Source organism: Tiliqua scincoides, chromosome 1 (assembly GCF_035046505.1).
Source record: "Tiliqua scincoides isolate rTilSci1 chromosome 1, rTilSci1.hap2, whole genome shotgun sequence".
In the NCBI taxonomy this organism is placed as follows: Eukaryota; Metazoa; Chordata; class Lepidosauria; order Squamata; family Scincidae; genus Tiliqua; species Tiliqua scincoides.
The window spans coordinates 282186547-282207097 of record NC_089821.1 but is presented as its reverse complement, the minus strand read 5'-3'; the positions used below and the strand labels follow the sequence as shown (position 1 = coordinate 282207097).

The following is a 20551-nucleotide window of genomic DNA, read 5'->3' as shown; positions in this document are numbered from 1 at the left end:
GCTTGGCCAGGCAGAGAGGAGCCCACGTCCCCCTTCCCTTCCTGGGCTTCACTGGGAAGGCTCCCAACCTTGAAGCCAGGTCACTGCTTCTTCCCACATGGTCCCCATCCCCATCCCCACCTCTACAAAGAGCTTGGTGCACTTGATGTCAATGATGAGGGGCACTGAGTAGTCGACAGCCAGGCGCCGGGTGCGGTACCCCTTGGTGACAAAGGAGGACAGACGCCGACCCCCTGAGTTGCGCATGGACAGGTTGATCACCAAGTCAAAGTGATTCTCAGCCAAGTAGTCCAGAATGCTGCGCTGCTGATTCTCCTTGCCAGGCGTCTCACTGCCATCTGCTTCTTCAAAGTGCCAGTCCACAGCCATCACCTGCCACAAAAGAAGCCCCCCCCCCCGATTTTATCAATGAGACTTCCTGCCTGGTGATGACATAGCCAGTATGAGGCCTGGGGGCTAGCAAGCGTGGCATAACAGGGGAGCCACCCTGACCACGAGGACCCACTCTCCCCACCATACCTGGAAGTACAGGATGCACAATGCAGACAGACTACTATGTACAAAGGTGTGGGGCATAGCTTAGTGGCAGAGCTCCCCTTGCTTTACAAATGAAAGGTTCTCTCCCCACCCCAGGGTTCAGTCCCTGACAGCATTCCAAGATAGGGCTGGGAAAGACCCTCCCAAGTCTCAGCTTGGCTTGACTGCGTATAAGACAGCTTCATGCAAAAGTCTGACCAGGAGGAGCCATCGCACAGACCACGAGAGTTACAACCAGGTCATTTTTCCCCAAAGCACCACTGACCCACATCAGCCCCAAATGCAAGCAGTACTTAATTTTTGTTCACGCCCAAGCAAAGCACGAGAGTACTGGATGCTCCAATACACCGTCCACCCCTCCCCACCCCCTGCCCATCCATGCCTACCTTGATGCCATGCTCTGTGTAGAAATCAGCAGTGCCCAGGCTGGCATAGAGGTTGTAACCCAAGCCCTCCAGAGTACGCACTGTCGGCAGGAGCTCACTCTTGTTCTGAAAGAGATGCCTAGTAAGAGGCAGCTGCCCACACACCCCGTGACAATCTGAGCATGCAAATCAGTGTCTTCGATTCACCAACCCATGTGCCTCAATATGTCCTGCTGCTTTGCTGACCAGATCGCAAGTGTCATGGGGTGCTTCTCTTTTTTCCCTTACAGATGGCTGAAGAATGGGGAGGCTGGAGTCTGGCACCCAGGAGAAAAGAGCAACAGGAAGGCAGAGGAGGAAGCAGAGAGTGGCCAAAAGCGCACAGTCTGCACTAAGTGTCAAGGAGGTGGTTCTTGGACTTTGCTGACATGCTCAAGGAGAGTATAACCCACCAGACCTGGAGGATGGTGGTCAGCCAGACTGAGAAGCATCACAGGTGAAGACTGGGCAGTATGGGCCTAAAGGGGTCATGACTGAGTGACCCAAGGTTTGGCCACAGCATAGACTCACCAGTTATTACACAAGGAACAAAGCCCTGCTTCACTGCAGCTGCATCAACAGGGATAGCTGTGAGCAAACTCAGTAGGTTTCTTAGAGGACTCTCCCGACTCATTTGCCCGAAGGGGGCAGAAGGGCTAGGTGAAAGCCACAGGGGACTTCCTGCTGTTTGACTAGCCCTTCGGAAAAGCACCAATTCACATCCCATGGGAGGGCAAGATTGCCTGGAGAACTGGTGCATTTTGTTTCAGCAATTGCAGGGTTAAGGCTGCTTCAGCTGGCACATCCCTCCAAGCATGGGAGGTGAAGAGGGATAGTCTTTATACAGGAATTGTTCAGTGGTTTTTCTTTTGCTATACCTCTAACCTCAAGTACTTTGTTATCCATGTGATCTTTGCCTGTTCATAACAATAAAAATTAAAATAAAATCCTTCCTATATTTTTTAATAAAGAACCTGCCCGCCCCCTTCCAACCAGCTCTCTGAGCTCCTGCCTACTTGCTTTCAAACAAACCACTTGCCTGGTTAAATGCAACCTGGCCTGGGAGTTCTAGTCCAGGGATGCAGAAAACCTGGGCAAATGAACCCCTTTTGCTCCTCCTATGCTGGGAAAAGCCAGGTTAAAGGCCTGAGATGCCTCTGATGACAGGAAACCTCTCTTCAGGGGTGAAAGCTGGGACAGCTGGGGTGGGATGCCTCAGCTTGCCCTTGAGGAACCGACATGTGCTTGCAGAGTCCAGTGACAAAGGGTGCAGGTCTAGCTGCTCTCCATCACCACAGATGGCATCCCTCCTCTCATCCTCAACAAAACTCACTCCCTCACACCCCATTCACAGCTCACCTTGTAGCTCCCAATGGTCAGCAGGATATTCTTCTTGGGAATCTTGAATCCTGTGCTCAGCATGGCTTTGAGATAGGCCTCACAACGGTTCTCACCAAAGCAGGCTACCTCACCTGTGCTCGTCATCTCCACTCCCAGCACAACATCTGCCCCTGCCAGCCGTGAGAATGAGAACTGGGGTACCTGCACAAGGAGATTGAGAGAGCGTATGGGGAGGGCGTCATCTTAGCCCCTAAAGCGGCTGCTCCACAAAGCAAGGAAAAGATGGGTCAGGGTTCCCCAGCCCCACCTATGCACACTACTTGGAACTGCCCTCCCTTTCTTACCTTGACACCAACAATCCCAGTGCCTGCCATGAGCCCCACAGGCTCCACTTCCTCTCCCATGATCACTTGTGTGGCCAGTGCCACAAGGTCGACACCCAGCGTTTTGGAGACAAAGGGGAAGGAGCGAGACACCCGCAGATTGCATTCAATCACCTTCAGCTGGTCGTGCTGCAGAGAAAAGCACAGTGGCCGGTTGAGAACCTCAGGCAGCCAGCACGGCCCATTTCTATGCCCAAGGAAGCCAGAGGAACACAGGAGCTGCCAGTCCCACCCAGTCAACACCAGTACAGGCCAGTTCTAGATACCAATGATCTAGCATTTGGCAACAACCTTGAGAGGTAGCTCACTGACTTTAATAGGAGGGGCATGTCCTAGACATGAGCAGTGACACGGTCTCCCTTTTTCACCCTGCAGAACTTTCAACGACCAAGTTCAGTGCTAATTTGGTTTCTTAAAGATCATTCCTCTCTTAATCCTCCACTCTTATTTAGTTATTACTCTGTTTAGATTATGAATGGAAGTTGGGGAGGATGGGATGGGTTTGCTCACTCTTAAGTTATGCATATTAGAAAGTCTAATTACCTTTGCATATTAAAAAAGGGGAAACCGAAGCAGTCTCAGATAGGCCCAATGCCAGGCATCAAGTTCACTGGGCCTTGAACTGCACCCACAGCTGACCCCCTGACCGCTCTGTCCTTCACCTCCCTGCCTGCCTCGCCCACCTTGGCAATAAGCTGGAGGTTGAAGGGTCCTGTCACTTGCAGCTCCTGCCCAATGGCATGCACAATAGCCTTGATCCGCTCCAGCGTCTTGGGTGTGATGTCCTGCGGTGGCGTCACCAGGGTGGCATCGCCTGAATGCACTCCGGCATTCTCCACATGCTCTGAGATGGCAATGGCCACCACCTGCCCATCGCAGGCCACAGCATCCACATCAATCTCCTGTTGGGAGGAAGGAACAGGTTCATCAAGGGGAGCTTGCAGAAACATCCCCACCCCCACAGACCCTCTCATGTGTCCCAGTATCCATAATAATCAGGGAGCAGGGGTGACGGAACTTCACAAGGCCCAAAACACAAGACAAGCCTACCAGCTGACAGCTGCCTTTGTGAGGAAGATTCCTACCAGCCAGCTTGGAGTGCCAGCCCTTGCCCCCCCCAAACCATCACAACGACTGACTGACTCCAACATTCCCCTGCACACTGCACCACAGCCTCTTGCCCCCAAGCTCAGAGGATTGGACAGCAGGACTCCCAGGAGTCCTGCTCCATTCAAGGTGGGATCTTCCTAGTCTTGCAGCCTGTAGTCAGCCCTGAGGAGAGGGAACATATCTGTGAGCTCCAAACATTCCCCACTGTTGGAGATGGGCCCACAGAGCTCCTCAGTACTTAAGTATGAACTACACAGCAAGTCAATCCCTGCTTCCCCTTCCAAGTCTTATGACAACAGGGCTTGCCCTTCCGCTCAGTGGCCATGGACAGGAGTATTTGCACATTCTAAAGCAGGGGTGTCCAACCCCCGACCCAGGCACCATTTTAAATCCCAAATCCAGGCCTGAAGCAAGAGTGAAATGGGTCCAAGATAATGCCAGGAAACCCTGGAGCTAAGACCCCACTACTCACTCTCACACCTTGCCCAGAAACTGGAGATGCAAGACTGGCTGGTAATTATCCACCGTGATGAGATTCAGGGAGGGCTTCTTCAGCACAAGGCAAACCATAGCTGGGATTCAGTACAGCCAGCAGCACCCCCTTCCTCACCCTCCTGTCCACTCAGTCAAACCTCCCAGGGCAGATCTAGGAGTCAAGGATCCACTGGACATGTAGATGGCCTTCTGCTACACAGGATCTTGTCCACATTCCTCAGGTTATACCAGATGAAATGAATTCATCACACTGGGACCGCCACATATATGTGAGACCTCAAATGGAACTCTTAACATACAGCCCAAGTTTTGACAGATCTGAGTGACTTTATCCGCAAAGCATCAGCAAACAGGTCACAGTGAGACACCAAGTTGTGCTCTGTCCCACCGTGGGTGACTAGTTGGTGGTCTCCTCCCAACCTGTTCCAACACCAGGCTATTTGGAGTGCTATAATGGAGTGCTGCTCGCACCCCGAGAGTCAACAACAGGTTCACCCACCTTGGCCTCCTGGATGAACTTGGAGATGACAACTGGCTGTTCCTTGGAGACAGCAACTGCATTGCTAAGAAACCTCTCCAGGTCATTGTCTGTGTAGGCCACATTCATGGCAGCACCGCTGAGTACGTATGAGGGACGCACCACACAGGGGTATCCAACTTTGCAGCAGAACTGCTTGGCTGACTGCAGGACAGACACAGATGCAGGTATTAGCAGGCTGCAATGAGTGCACTTGGGGCAAGTAGTCCCTCAGCCCTTTCTCATATGCTTTCCCTTCTTGTTTCCTGGTGAGAACCATTACTCTATGGGCACCTGAGCCACCCAACATGCAGGCGTGCAACAGGGTAGAGTGAGCAAAGACAAGCATCCACCAACCCCAGCCCTACAAACCTTTTAATAATGACTGCTGCAGGGGACAAATCTGACAGAATCCCAGCAGTAGCAGTGGCTTAGTGAGCTGAAGGTTGCCCAACACACCTCAACCACTGCTGCAACAGTGCTAAGGAGGACCCAAGTCAAGAGGACCTGTGTCCCCTCACCTCCATGTCCGATAGCTCCTTCCACAGGGGCTGGCTGATGCTGATAGTGTCCAGAAGACGGGAGAACTTGAAGCGGTTTTCGGCAGAGTCAATCGCCTCAGGGGAGGTGCCCAGAATCCGACACTGCTGGCGATGCAGTGCCATGGCAATGTTATTAGGGAGCTGCCCTCCCATAGACAGAATGATGCCCTCGGGATTCTCCAGTTCATAGATATCCATCACCACCTGTCAATAACAGAAGGGGATTCATCACAAGGACACAATAAGGATGTGTCATGAGGAGGCCAAAAACAAATGCCTTTCAACCTGGCTTTGAGATGCAGCCTCCACCAATTTCACTTCATGCTTCTTTTTGTTTTCAAAAGAGGGGAGAATAGCAGCTGAAGAAAGTGCCCCAGGGTGGAGGGGGAAGTGGCCCAGATGTCAAAGGCTATACATTTTCCTAGCAGTTTGGTCTGTCTTCTTTCTCCAGGACAGGAGGATGGCTCAGAGGGAAGACTTTTGCTGTCGCAGCCATGTTTTTTCAGAGAAGGGAGCGAGAGACATGAAGGTCTGGTTTTTTCTATGGGTCATGAGACCAGACACCAGGGTGCAGACGTGCAGAAGAGCATGATTAACATTGCATCATCCACTTTATGACTGGCTAGAGGGTATATAAAGAAGGATGTCAGTCCTTCTCTTTTCATTCCTTTCTTCCATCAGCTGAAATGAGACACTGCAATGCCCTGCTGACATTCCAGTCAAGTAGATACAGCTTCAGAAGCCTTTCTTGTTTTCCTGGTTGTGTGCCATTCTTAATTATGCCTCTTACCAACTCTGCTTCTGAAGATTTTGTGTTTTCTCTCAATTCTCTCTTAAAACTTTTTAAAATGTTCTTTTGAGTTGTGTGACTTTTTGCGTGGAGAGAATCACTCCAACTAATCTAAGTCCAGTAGCTTAACCAGGATTTGTGCACTGCTACCTGAGGAGTAGGACAGGGGAACAGCCTGGATAGTAGTCCCCAACCCTAGAAGTACTGGAGAGCCAGAATGCTCAGCTTGCCTCTTTGGGCTGCAAGAATGGGGGTTGGACAAAGTTTTACCAAAAGCTCATTAAAATGAAGGTGGGGGGGTGGTTTGAGTAGATTCACACGTGAAAGCTTTCCTGGAGGGGCAGTGGAGTCTGAACTATTCCTATAGATACTCTACCCCAAGGGGCAGAGAAAAAAAGGTGCCCCACCCACAGAGAGAGAGTCTTTACAGGATGCTTTAAAACCATTCAGTTTTGGCAACGCACTTGACCTGCACAGTCCCCTTTTTCGAAAACACCTTGCGCTATCACACAGGACCCACCTCAAAGGAAATCTCATCAAAGTAGAGACGATCACACATGTCATAATCCGTGCTCACAGTCTCAGGGTTGTAGTTCACCATGATTGTTTTGTAGCCCATCTGCAGGAAAAAGGAGAAAAAATCAGGCAGCAGGAGTTGACATCCGAATCTGTATCTCTTACCACACCAAGTTTGTTAGGTCCAGACCACCCCCTCCCTCCTAAGGTACTAGTAAGCACTCTGTGGGTCAGTTCAGGAGCTACCTGTGCTTTGCATGAAGAAGGGCCTCTCAAGTCTCGCTCCTGGCAGCATCACCAGGTAAGTTGTGGACATATTCCTACTGGAAACCCTGAGAAACCATTACCTTGCGCAGCTCTTGGATACACCCAACAGCACACCAGTCAAACTCGACACTGCTGCCGATGCGATAGACACCTGAGCCAATGACCATGACATGTGGCTCGTTGAAGGTCAGGTCATGCCCGCTTCCATTGTAACTCAGGTAGAGGTAGTTGGTCTGGGCTGGCCACTCGGCTGCCACAGTGTCGATCTGTTTCACCACAGGCAGGATCTTCAGATCATGACGCATCTTTCTCACAGCCACTTCTGTGCTGCAAGTGAGAGAGAAGCAGTGGCAGAATCAGGGCAGATTGTTGTCCGCTCAGTGTCAGGGGGAATGACAGATCCTAAGAAGCCCTGTGGCAGTGCAGCCAGCCAGCCAGAGGTGAACAGCAGGAATCAAGAGTTACTAAGTGGTCAAACCTTTTTTGGCATGCAGATGGACCAACAACCCAACCCTGGCTCAAGTGACTTCCTCTATGTCAGTGTTTCTCAAACTTTGGGTCGCGAACCAATTTCAGGTGGGTCCCCATTCATATTTCATTTTTAATATGTAAATTCATATTCATTTTTAGAATTCTTTGAAAAGGTCAACAGGCATGTGGATGCGGGAGAACCCGTGGACATTATATATCTGGACTTTCAGAAGGTGTTCAACACGATCCCTCACCAAAGGCTACTGAAAAAACACCACAGGAAATTAGAGGGCAGGTCCTCTCCTGGATTGAGAACTGGTTGAAGACCAGAAACAGAGAATAGGTGTCAATGGGCAATTTTCACAATGGAGAGAGGTGAAAAGCAGTGTGCCCCAAGGATGTGTCCTGGGACCAGTGCTTTTCAACCTCTTCATAAATGACCTGGAGACAGGGGTGAGCAGTGAGGTGGCTAAGTTTGCAGATGACACCACTGCTTGAGAACCACTGCTCTTAGCAGTCAGGCCGCTCTCACCTGAACCATTGGTGCTCTTCTGCCCAACACCCTCTTGGTGCTGCACAGTAGACAATATCCTTGCTCTGTGCTTTCAGATACAGCTCAGGACCAGGCAGGCTGATCTGTGGGGGGAGGGGGGTGCAGAAAGCCTCCTGTGGGGGGGGGCACAATGGGCCACAAGCTGCCTCGCCTTCCAGATCTGTGACTTTGGACATACCTGAGCACAGCCTGAGCCACCTGCTTGTCTGAGAAGCCCAGCTGCTTGGCCAGCTTGAGCACAGCAGGCGGCATGACACCGGGCTCGGCCTGGCGGTATGACTCCAGGAGCAAGACGTGGTCTGTGATGTTCTTCATCTTGTGCAGGAACCAGCGGTCAATCTTGGTGAGCTCATACAGGCGCTCGATGGAGTAGCCAGCACGCAATGCAGCTGCCAAGACAAAGATCCGCTTGTCGGTGGGTGTCTCCAACTCCTGAGTGAGGAACAAGGGGGAGGTCACAGCTCTGAGCACCATCCCATGGTTTGCTGGGAATTTGATTGCCTCCCCCTCCCAGGAAAGCCTACCATGTCAGAGGCCGGTTTCACTGTGTGGTCAAAGCCCAGGCAGTTCTCATCCACCATGCGAAGGGCCTTCTGGAAGGCCTCCTCAAAACTCCTCCCAATGGCCATGACCTCCCCTGTGGGAGAAAACAGCAGTTGACTGGGGGCAGGGAAGGTCTGGGCTACAAAAGGGCAGTTTCTAGGCCTTCCAAAGGAAAAGTAGGGAAAGCCAGGAAAGTTTGCCATTGTCACACCACTGTGAAGACCGAAGACAATGCCACTTTGGCCTGGGAAGCGCAACCACATCCAGACGCAATGGGCAGACCAATCTCCTCCCCTGGTGGCAGGGCTCTTGCAACTCACCTCGAGTAAGCAGCATTCCAAGGGTCCCAGAACTGAGCCTCTACACGGGGCACAGGGGGACCATTCAAGGATCTCATGTTCCAGCCACCCTTCCCTTCAGCCACTCCTTGCTTACCCACACTCTTCATGGAGCTGCCAATCCTCGTAGTGACTCGCAGAAACTTGCTGAGGTCCCAACGTGGAATCTTGACCACACAGTAGTCCAGGCTGGGCTCAAAACAGGCCGTGGTGGAATTGGTGACAGAATTCCTGAAGAACATAAGAACATAAGAACAGCCCCACTGGATCAGGCCATAGGCCCATCTAGTCCAGCTTCCTGTATCTCACAGCGGCCCACCAAATGCCCCAGGGAGCACACCAGATAACAAGAGACCTCATCCTGGTGCCCTCCCTTGCATCTGGCATTCTGACATAACCCTGAAGCAAGGAAGGAGCAGAGAAATCTCAAGCCAGTGAGAAGCAAGCACCTTCCCATGCACCCAGGAGCGAGAGTAGCACACCCCATGCCTCACAGCAGTGGCAAGTTCTCCTGCAGAGAATGATGGCTATGGTCAGGGATCGCTTCATGGGATGAAACAGTGTGTGGTGTACTCTTGTGCATATCTACTCAGAAGTCGGTCCTACTGAGTTTACTCCCAGGTAAGCATGCACAGGATCACAGCCCAACCTGACTGCCATGGTTTGTTTCCTTGCCAAGTGCTGGCTTCTCACCTTCTCCCAGATCCCTGTATTCTTTTCCTTCACACCCCTCACCTGCTTTTCTATACAACTGAACCTCCAACTGTTATTCAAAATTTACAGAGCATCTTCATTTTGCAGCAAATCCTCAACACCTTTGCCAGGGCCAACTGATTTCAGAGAGATTCCAAAGACTAGAATACACAAGCCTCGTTGCTGGTCCTGAAGCAAGTAGGACAGGACTAGCAAGCCCCAAAGGGAATACAGCAGTTATGGTTTGGAAGAGCAAGAGTGAACACCAGTGCATCATGGGCAAAAACCGCAGAGTGAAAGGTGTAACAGGTGGAAAGAACTGGGTTCTCTCTTTCTTTAAAGAGCAGGATCTAAGGACCAGCACACCAAGAGAAAGGGGGGAGCCAGTGGGGGCCTCCATTGTTGAACAATACCCCCCCAATATTTTTTTAACCCACAGCCCCTGATATTTTTCAAGGGAAACACTGAGGCTAAAGAAGTATTTCCATGAAGTGCCACCCAATCCACTGAGAGGCAGTGAGAAGCACTCGGGCAGAGCAATGCACCCCAGGCCCCACCTGGCATTCAAGGAGTGTACAGCTCTTACCTGAGGACAGGTAGGGGGATGCCCAAAGCCAGCTTGGCAGCAACATAGGCCAAGGGATAGCCTGTGGCCTTGCTTGCCAGTGCAGAACTCCGTGAGAGCCGGGCGTTCACCTCTATAATGTAGTACTGTTGGACATGCAAGAGAAAGGGGAAAATGAGCACAGGCTGGCATCGTCCTCTTCCTTCAGGTACAGGGAGCAAAGCAAGGAAATCTGCACACATTTCCATGAGTGGCAGAAATAGCAAGAGCAACAAAGGAGCGCTGGTTACTAGCACGTGTCTGTAACTGCCCCCAGAAGGCTTCTCTCACCTGCTCAGACTCTGGGTTCAGCGCATACTGGATGTTGCACTCGCCAACAATGCCCAGGTGCCGAACCACTTTGATGGCTGTGGTGCGCAGGAGGTTGTACTCTCTGTCATTCAGTGTCTGGCTGGGGGCCACGACGATGGACTCTCCAGTGTGGATGCCCAATGGGTCCAGATTCTCCATATTGCACACCTGGTCAAGAGAGGAGAGATCAGAAGAGGGTTGCACTTCCCACATCCTCTGCCCCAGGTTTGCTTGTCCATAAAGGGATACCCCTCATCCTGCCCTCCCTGAAGGTTGCCTGCACTGAGGAGGGGTTGGACTAGATTACCTCCAAGGTCTACGAACAAGTTTGCCAGCCCAAAACAGCCAGAGTGCTCCAGGCCAACCAAGGACACATTCACACCATTTGGATCTTGCTATTGAGCAGAATACTCAAAGGTCTCAAACTCTGTTATAAATTTATTCATGGTTCACACTATCAGAGAAGAATGAATGTGCCCAGCAAGAGTATTTGGCAACAACGTAAGGAGTGGGAAGAGGGCAGACCTGCCAAGATGCTCATAACCATTCTAATTACTGAGCAGGAAGGTGGCAGCAACTGAATGTCCACACACAGCTTTTGAGAGAGATGGGAGAAGTCAGCCTGACTAGGAAGCCTTGCACAGCAGCTGGGACTTGCACAAAGGGTCAGTAGAATCAGGAATGGCGAGGGACAGGAGGCAGTGCAAAGAGGCTCAAGAGGCAGAACACCCAGAGAAAAGTGGATGATGTGCCAAGGTGGCTGCAGAGGGAGAACACAGATGGTAAGAAGAAGGACCCAAAGACAACATGCACACAGGGCCACAAGGGATGGGGAGGCAAAGCTAGCATTCCACACAACTTGAATTAACCAGTGATTGAGGACCAAACCAAGATGTGAAAAACCACATGGAAACAATTTCCATGAAACAAGCACACATTGCGTACAAATCCCACAAGGGTTTCCTTATCCATTAGACCCCAGTGAGGTTTTTTTTGCCACAGAGTATTCAAGTGCCTCTTTTAAACCTTTCTACCTCTTAATCCATGAGTTTGGAGTCTCCCACATGGGATCTTGAACAGAAGGTTGCAAAGCCCACATGGATCTTGACACCCACAAGTTTGGCTGATGAGACAGCATCCCAGACTGCCCTCCTTTTCCACTCAGCCCTACTCTCTTCAGCTGTTGTCCTCGCCCCTTCAGAGATACCGTCTTCTGTTCAGGCCTTCCGAACTCCCCCTCGTGTCTTTTCTCTGGCACTGCATGCAGCACCTCCACTCTCTTTCCTCCGTCACTGTCTGACGTTTTCCTTTTCCACTCTTGCCTGCCTGGCTTGTTCTCCACTCTTGCTTGTTCTCCCCATCCTGCTCCTTCTCACTTACTTCAATTTCCCAGTTCCACTGTATGTCTTGTTCCTTTCACTCTCACCTTCCCCATCCTCAGACTCCATTTGCTTTCCTGCCATCTCCTTCTCTGGTCTTATGTCTCCCCACTTGCCCCAGGTCTGGCCTCTTTGCCCTACAGAGGTCAGCAAGGCTCATCTTAGTCTTTGTTTAGTGGCACCCAGCAACTGAAGCAGAGAGATGCACCACTTCTCAGTGTATCAAACTGTGGCAGCAGAGAATTCCACAAGTGGTCATATCCCACCTCAGTAGCAGTACAACAAAGATGTGCTGCTATGCTGAGGGATATGGGGGAAGAAGTGGGCAGCAACGGAAAAGTAGTATTAACCTGGTTTTTGTTGGTCAAGTGGAGTCTCCCTCCCCATAACCAGGACATTCAGTCTTCAACAAGCCTCCAAGCCAAATAATGCAGGCAGCCAGGAGCTCTTGAACTCTCCACCATTGCATTAGGCATCCGAAAATTTCAGCAAACTGCCCCATCCCCTCTGAAGGTCCATTTCAGCAAACTGGGGGGAGGTAGCCAGTTGGTGGCAGAAGGGAGAGCCTTGAGTCTGAAGCCTTTCAGGCACCAGGCAAGTGTCACTTAAAACCAACACCTGGGCAGCAGGCTGAACCTCTCCCACCCTAGGCACTGATCAAAGCAAGGATCAGACAGGCACTGTACATTCTGCTATTCAAAACGATGCTGTCCTTTGCAGAAGTGAAGTAATGGAGGATGATCACAGTGGACAGGAACATGGCATTTGAAGAACATGGCAGAAGGGGCAGTGTCTGTTCTCCTGGGAAATGCAAGTTCTTGCAAGCAAACCAAGAAATAAGTAAGAAGCTCACAGACACCTGAAGCTGCCTCCAGGACAAAGACCCCCTGGAATGGGGCACACACTTGGAGAGGGCAGCAGCCAGACAGGAGTGAGCCCTGGACAACATGAGCACCAGGCTCTCGAGGCCTTGACACACAAGAGGCCCCAGACATTTGAACACTGGTTGGGGTTGAGGGCACCAGTGCAGCCATGACAGATTTAGGGCAGAAAAGGCCGTCATAGTGCAGCCTGAGTGCTTTTACAGAGAAAAATGACATAGGTTACAAGCCATGATGACTACGTGCAATCTCTGGGATTTAGAGGTAGCCTGTCTCCAAATGTCAGATGCAAGGAAATGGCAAGAGGATACAGGTATCTTGTTGTCTTGAGTGCTCCTTCAGGCATCTTGTGGGCCAGGAAGTTGGACTATTGGCCGGCTCCAGCAGGGAGAGAAGTGAAAAGCGGTGTGCCCCATTTCCTGTCCTTGGAAGAGCAAATCCTCTGGGTGAAAGTTTTAGCTGGCAAGTGCTGCCAGGATACAGGGAGACTCAGAAGTCTGCCAAAAGATGACTGGCAGGGTCAGAGGAGAGGGATGGCCCTTGCAGTGAGCATAAGGCTGCAAGTCCTATGTGGGTGGAAAACCCACAGAAAAGCTGCATGCTTGGCTAGGCTTCGAACCTTCATGCAGATTACGAACTAGCAAAGGGATAGCAACAGTGTGGGAACCAACCCTCCTGCTTGGGTCTCTTCCAAATAGGGCAAGAACAGGCCAGGACTAGAGAGGAGAGTCTGTGAACCCCTGGATGCACAGCAGCCCTCCTTGGCCACAGAACCCCCAGCCCACCTTCTAAAAGAGCTGGCAATCCTAGGCAAGCAACCACCTCCTCTGTCACTGATCAAGCCAAAACACCTTCAGGCCCTCAATTCAAAAAGAGGCACGGAAGCTGCGCTCTACCCATTTGCCCATCTCTCGCAAGGAGCCCTCCCCCATAACACACCAGGACCATACCGTGACACAGTTGTCATAGGCGTCGCGCACCACCTCGTACTCTATCTCCTTCCAGCCTTTGAGCGATTTGTCCACCAACACCTGAGATGTGTGCGCAAGGGCCTGGCTCACCAGTGCTGCTAGCTCCTCCTGCCCATTGGCAAAGCCAGAGCCCAATCCACCCAGCGCATAAGCCGAGCGAATTAGTACAGGATAGCCAAGCCGTTCAGCCGCTGCCTGTGCCTGTGTAGAGAAAAGAGGTAAAAGGAGCATAAAGACACCACTGTCTCCATGTGACAGATGGTGAGGGGGTCACAGGCCTGGCCATCCCATTCAAGGAGCCAGCACTGAGGGCAGGCGGCCACAGCACACTCTAGGTTCATAGTTCCACATGCCAAAGCCAGACAACAGACTAGGCAGGGGCGAACACCCAAGTCTCCAGCCAATGGAGGTGGCAGACTGCTAAGGGTTCTTGCATAAAGCCCTACACTGGGCCTTCCAGCTAGCACACTCATCAAGGTCAGCCTTCTGATATGCATGGGCCCTCAGCCAACCCCTAAAGTCAATCCCACTCCAGCAGTGCTCAGCTCCTAAGACCAGACATGCTGGAGCTAGCCTTAGGCCTAGGATAGCTTCCGGTTCCCTCAATAATTAGGAAGCAACACTCTGCCTGTGCTAAGAGAAGGAGAGTCTGGAGCCCCCCACCCATGTAGGAAAAGCCCCTCTGCTTTCTTTGACTGTCCATTCACACTGACGAGGAGTGTGTATGTATTGCTCTGAAGACTCCTGATGCAGCCATTGTGCTGGAAGCTAACCAGGTCTAGATGGGTCCCTGTATAGGAAGAAGAGGGTATAGATTTTATGCCCATGAAGCCACAAAGGTCAGCCATATACCTGTTCGAGGGAGCAGGCAGCCTCACTGGGCGCCACGTGTTCCCCAATCTCTTCCATCTTCTCCACAAAGACCTTGCGGTCCTCGGTCATCTCTACGGTGGCCACAGGGGTACCCAGCACATGCACATGGTAGCGTTCCAGCACGCCAGCCTTGGTCAGCTCCACACCACAGTTCAGGGCTGTCTGGCCTCCAAAGGTCAACAGGATCCCATCTGGGCGCTCGTTCTTTATAACCTGACCGAAAGGAAAAGAAAAAAAAGAGGGTTACTTTGGCCACGAGAAGGCTGAAGACGCACCCCTCGCCTGGCTCCTGTCTACTCCATAAGGGCAGTGTGCTGCCAGTGCCTGGACACCCAGCCCCCACTTACACTGCCTAAACCTCTATCACAAAAGCCAGGAAGGAGGATTCAAGTGTGACAAATTCATTCGCTTGCCAGCACATCATGAAGAAGGTCAACCGGCCACATTTCTCTCCACACACTCTGGCAGCAGAGCAGCTGGAGCAAAGCGGCCTGGTTGAAGCGAGGCTCATGGAGCAGCCTCCCAAGTGAAGCAAAAGCTGCCAGCCCTCAAGGGAAGGTCTGGGCATGGTGGTGGGTGAAGTAAGAAAAAATGCGTGTCCCTCCTCTGGGGCAGACACATTCTTGGATGCTGTCCTTGGAGAAGAGGCCGACTGACGGAAAACATGAGGTTTTTCTTTTTCCGCCCCGTGTCTGCGGTGGGATGCAGAAGAAGGGGATTTTATTTCCCAAGAGAAGCGGTGCTCTTTCCAAAAGGACCTCAGAAAAGAGCTCTAGGTCCAAGCCAGGCATGACTGGGGTTTTCTGCAGAGTGATAGCAAGACTAGCAGGGGCCTCAGAGGAATTCTCTTTCAGTTCATAACATCAATGCCCAAGAGAGAGCAAAGGGTAGCCTGTTTGGTTTTTTTTGGGGGGGGGAGGGGGCAGGGAACAATAGCATCACACTTTGTCCTGCTGCTCTGGACAAGGGCCCCTAAGGATGAGCCTTTAGCCCAAGACCCTGCAGAGATGCAGAGCTCACCTGGGTGACGTAGTCAAGAGTGATGGGCAAGAAGTAGACCCTGTCAGCTAGACCTTTGGAGGTCTGCACAGTGGCAATGTTGGGATTGATCAACACTGTCTGGATGTTCTCCTCCTTCAGGGCTTTCACGGCCTGCGAAGGCAGAAGTTTTTGTCAGCCATTTCCCAGTCCAAATAACCACCTCTAATACACTGACAGACATTCACAAGATTTTTCTTGCTCCAGAAGGTGCTCTGGGAGCAACTATAGGGGGGTGGGGGTAGTTGAGAACTCCCACCCACATGCCCTTGGGAGCAATGGGTGGAAATCTGAAGATGTCACTCTCAGTCAGCCCTGAAGATCAGCCACTTCCACACACCAAGCCAAGAGTCCATGCCCCAACACACACAAGGACACCCACCAAGCACTCCCATTGCCCATCATGCCAAACTCCAAACTCCTTCCTAGCAGTCATACCCCATCCTACCTCACTCCCTCCACAGTACACATCCTTTCAATCCCATATGTGCTCACTGACCTGGGAGCCGGAGTAGTCGAACTCACCCGCCTGCCCTATGGAGAGACCTCCCGAGCCCAAGATCAGCACTTTGCGGGGACGGGACACCTGGCTAGCAGGCGGGGCTTCTGCACTTCGCAGGTGGTTCTGCAGCCTTTCACGCACTGGGGGGATAGATGCTCAACTGTCAGCTGGGTATCTCTGCAAAGCCTCCACCCAGCCAGGAAAGAGGTAGGCGAATGCCTGGTGGGAGGACACAGAGTCCTCTCAAGTCTTGAGGCTGTGTAGGGGCAGATCCAGGCCCTTCAAACCAGCCCCACCCAGAGCCCACACCTGTCTTGGGACTCTGCCCTCCAGCAGTTGTGTTGCGCACCATCTCCAGGAAGACATCAAAGAGACACTCCAGGTCCATTGGGCCAGCATTGTGCTCTGGGTGAAACTGAACACTGAGTGGGAGAAGAAGCAACCATATTAGCAACCACACAAACACACTTCCTCCCACTTACACTCCCTTCCTGAGCCAGCCAAAGAGACCCTCGCTCAGACCCTTCCTTGCATCCAAGGATGCTCCCACCTGAAGAAGGGCTTCGAGTCATGCACGAGGCCCTCATTGGAGTGGTCATTGGCATTGGTGAAGAGGGGGCTCCAACCAGTTGGCAGGCTCGCAGGGTCCACTGCAAAGCCATGGTTCTGGGAGGTGATGAAGCAGCGCTGGGAGCCCTCATGGAGGCATGGCTGGTTGTGTCCACGGTTCCCATACCTGAGAGGTAATTGAAGGCCGACATAGATTTGGGAGAAGTTAGAAAATCTGCCCCAGTACCACCTTTGATCAGAAGCCCCAACCACCACCTACCTATTTAACAGATTTTCAGACTGCTTTCCTTAAAAAGCTTAAAACAGCTTACAAAAAATGTACAAAAACCCAATAAGATGCAAGGTAGTTATCCTATGAAAGCAGCAGGTGTCGCAATCAGAAATTCCGTAAAACCCGCACGGAAAACAGGATTTCAGAAGAAAAGCTTTACAGACTACTGACAGCTTCATCTTGTAGGTCATCTGACTCACTTCATCTTGTAGGTCTTGGCTCCAATGGCTAATGCCAGCAGCTGATGGCCCAGGCAGATACCAAAGATGGGCTTAGGGACTGGCTGCTCCAGAACATGACGCAAGTTGACAACCGTGGTTTGGCAGAGCAAAGGGTCCCCAGGGCCATTGCTGACAAACAGCCCATCAAACTCTGGGAGGAAGAGAAGAGGTCAGAAGGGTGCAGCCCTCTCCCCTCCCTGCCTACCAGGACAACACAAGCAAGAACCCTCAGTGCCCTCCAGGCAGAGGCATCTTCCTAGTTCAGAGCTGGGGAAGGGCTCTGCAAACCCATCCTCTTCTCCCCCCCCCATTCACCTGCATCATGGAGGGGATAATCCCAAGGTACCACAGTCACAGCTGCACCACGCGCACACAAGCACCGGATCTGATTGTTCTTCAGGCCACAGTCCACTGCTGTGATCCTAACTGATCCATCAGGGTTGAACACCTGGGGTTCCTACTCGAAGGTTGGGGAGACAAGAGCTCATATTTGCAAGGTGGAACTGGCCACCCCCACCCCATCATTTGGCACGGTCCTTCCACTCATGCCCTGCTTTCCCCTAACCAACTATACCCAGTGATTGGGATGGAGTGGGGCAAACTGTTTGACCAGTGTTGCTAGTTCAAGGGCCACCTCTCACAGCTACACCCCCTAACACACTACATCCAAAGTCCGACAGTCCATTCTGGCCTGATCACACCTACCGGCAGTGAGACTTCCTTCACCAGGTGCCTCTTGCTGGGATCCTCAAAGGGAAGGTCTGTGTTATGGTCACCATCCAACACCAGTCTGCCCAGCAAGGTCCCTTTTTCTCGGATTCTCTTGGTCAGCGCTCGTGTGTCCACTCCTGCAGGTCCAGAGCACAAATGAATACAATCCTGGATGGACAGACAGACAATTTCTCCTCTTGCCCCAATCTTCCTGCATACCCAACAAGCTTCCACACACACATGCAGGTATGACCCACATTTGCCCCACCCAACACAGGGTGAAAGCTGCAAAAGTAGCACACAAGTAACCAGCCACCTTCATGCCTTGTCAGATGGCAAAGGGAGCTTTGCCCCACTCCTGCTTCTCTGATCACAGCATGGAGAGACACTCCTCAGTGTTCGGCATTCTGCCAGCTCACTGTGGGCTTGTTCCATGCCCACCATGGCAAGCTGCCAGATGGCACCCGGGAAAACATTCATCGGTTACACTTCTGAGTATGCAGTTGGTTCTTCTGCCCCAAGTTTGCACACTCCCCCCAACAGCTGTAGGAAGCAATCAAGCATAGTTCTCATACAAGACTGGAGATCCAAGACACAAAGATAGCAACTGGCCAAATCACACCCAGTGCATGATAATAATAATAATAATAACTTTATTTTTACCCCGCCTTTCTCTCCGAAGGGACTCAAAGCGGCTTACAACAGATTAAAAACATAATTTAAAACAAATAAAAAACATATTAACACATATCATAAAAAACAGGAGTCAGAATAAAAATAGGTAAAAAGAGCATAGAGCAGCAGCAAGTCATAAAAGAATCAGGCCTGTAAAAAATATTAAAAGATGTTAAAAAGGCCGAGAACTCAGAAGGCTTGTTTAAACAGAAGGGTCTTCAGGCCTCGCCGAAAGGTCTCAAGAGAGAGAGCCATTCTTAAGTCAAGGGGAAGGGAGTTCCATAGCGTTAGTGCCACTACTGAGAAGGCCCTATTTCTTGCCGCCGCCCCACGTACCTCCCTAGGCGGCGGCACTTGTAAAAAGGCCTTCTCTGATGACCTAAGAGGACGAGCCAGATTGTACGGGAGTAGGCGATCTCTAAGATACCCTGGCCCAGAGCAGTATAGGGCTTTAAAGGTCAAAACCAGCACCTTGAATTGGGCCTGGAAACAAATGGGCAGCCAATGCAGCTGCTGGAGAAACGGACTGACAGAGTCGAACTGCCTACCTCCAGTAACCACACGGGCCGCCACATTCTGCACTAGTTGCAGTTTCCAAACTGTCTTCAAGGACAGCCCCACGCAGAGCGCATTACAGTAATCTAACCTCGATGTCACTGAGGCATGGATCACCGTGGCCAGGTCTGCATGATCCAAGGACGGCTGCAGCTGGCTCACCAGCCGAAGCTGAGCAAAGGCCCCCCTAGCCACAGCCGCCACCTAGGAATTCAGGAGCAGCTGCGAGTCCAGGTGGACCCCCAAGCTGCGGACCTGCTCCTTTAGAGGGAGTGCAACCCCATTCAGCGCAAGCCGATAGTCCAGCACCTGCATTGAGGATTTCCGAACCAGGAGAGCCTCTGTCTTATCCAGATTTAATTTCAGCTTGTTAGCCCCCATCCAGATCCTCACTGCCTCCAGACAGCGCTCCAGGCCCTCAACTGCCACCCTGGAGTCTGGAGAAAAGGAGAGATAGAGCTGGGTGTCATCGGCATATTGATGGCACCCCACTCCAAAGCCCCGGATGACCTCTCCCAGCGGTTTCATGTAGATGTTAAATAGCATGGGGGACAGAATTGAGCCCTGTGGCACCCTGCACCTCAAGGGCCAGGGTGTCGAACAGGCATCCCCCAGCACCACCATCTGGGACCGACCCTCCAAGTAGGAGCGGAACCACCGCAAAACAGTGCCTCTAGCTCCCAACTTGGCCAATCGGCCCAGAAGGATACCATGGTCGATGGTATCGAAAGCCGCTGAGAGGTCCAGCAGGACCAACAGGGACGCACTCCCCCTGTCCAGTCCCCAGCGTAGGTCATCCACCAAGGCGACCAAGGCGGTTTCCGTCCCAAAGCCTGGCCTGAAGCCAGATTGAAAAGGATCCAGATAATCCGCTTCATCCAAGACCCTCTGGAGTTGGGACGCCACCACCCGCTCAATTACCTTGCCCAGAAACGGGATGTTGGAGACTGGCCGGTAGTTATCCAACACAGTGGAATCCAGGGAGGGCTTCTTCAGGAGGGGGCAAACCACTGCCCATTTCAAAGCAAGTGGTAACGTCCCCTCCATCAACGAAGAGTTGACCACCCTCCCTGTCCACTCAGCCAGTCCACCCCGGGCAGCTCTTATCAACCAAGCTGGGCAAGGGTCGAGCAGACAGGCAGATGGCCTCACACTCCAAAGTTGTCTGTCCACGTCCTCAGGCTATACAAGCTGAAAAGAATCCCACAACACAGGACAAGCAGTTGCCAAGGGGACATCGTCAGACATTGTCAATGTGGCATCCAAGTTGTGACGAATACGATCGATTTTATCTGCAAAATGTTGCGCAAACACGTCACAGCGGCTGACCGTGTATTCCTCCTGGTCTACTGGGGGGGCCTGATGGAGGAGGCCCCGCACCACACGGAACAGCTCTGCCGGACGGCTGTCAGCAGATGCAATGGTAGCAGAGAAGAAAGATCTCTTCGCTGCTACCACCGCTACGGAATAGGCTCTGTAATGAGCTCT

General features: G+C 52.0%; 1 protein-coding gene across 1 annotated transcript in view; it reads right to left on the bottom strand.

Moving 5' to 3' along the window:
• The window catches only part of CAD (carbamoyl-phosphate synthetase 2, aspartate transcarbamylase, and dihydroorotase), a 34848-nt gene that overhangs the window by 10944 nt on the left and 3353 nt on the right, over positions 1–20551 (bottom strand). Inside the window, exons 4-26 of the mRNA XM_066626788.1 lie at positions 17828–17970; positions 17438–17579; positions 17102–17273; positions 16611–16796; positions 16370–16482; positions 16058–16200; positions 15541–15672; positions 14500–14733; positions 13627–13848; positions 10396–10584; positions 10087–10211; positions 8905–9038; positions 8451–8563; positions 8105–8358; positions 6983–7229; positions 6640–6738; positions 5309–5533; positions 4770–4952; positions 3349–3567; positions 2627–2794; positions 2301–2483; positions 924–1028; positions 121–372 (exon numbers count right to left, since the gene is read on the bottom strand). Coding sequence (XP_066482885.1) covers positions 121–372; positions 924–1028; positions 2301–2483; positions 2627–2794; positions 3349–3567; positions 4770–4952; positions 5309–5533; positions 6640–6738; positions 6983–7229; positions 8105–8358; positions 8451–8563; positions 8905–9038; positions 10087–10211; positions 10396–10584; positions 13627–13848; positions 14500–14733; positions 15541–15672; positions 16058–16200; positions 16370–16482; positions 16611–16796; positions 17102–17273; positions 17438–17579; positions 17828–17970 — 3983 coding nt within the window. The remainder of the gene's footprint in view (positions 1–120; positions 373–923; positions 1029–2300; positions 2484–2626; positions 2795–3348; positions 3568–4769; positions 4953–5308; positions 5534–6639; positions 6739–6982; positions 7230–8104; positions 8359–8450; positions 8564–8904; positions 9039–10086; positions 10212–10395; positions 10585–13626; positions 13849–14499; positions 14734–15540; positions 15673–16057; positions 16201–16369; positions 16483–16610; positions 16797–17101; positions 17274–17437; positions 17580–17827; positions 17971–20551) is intronic.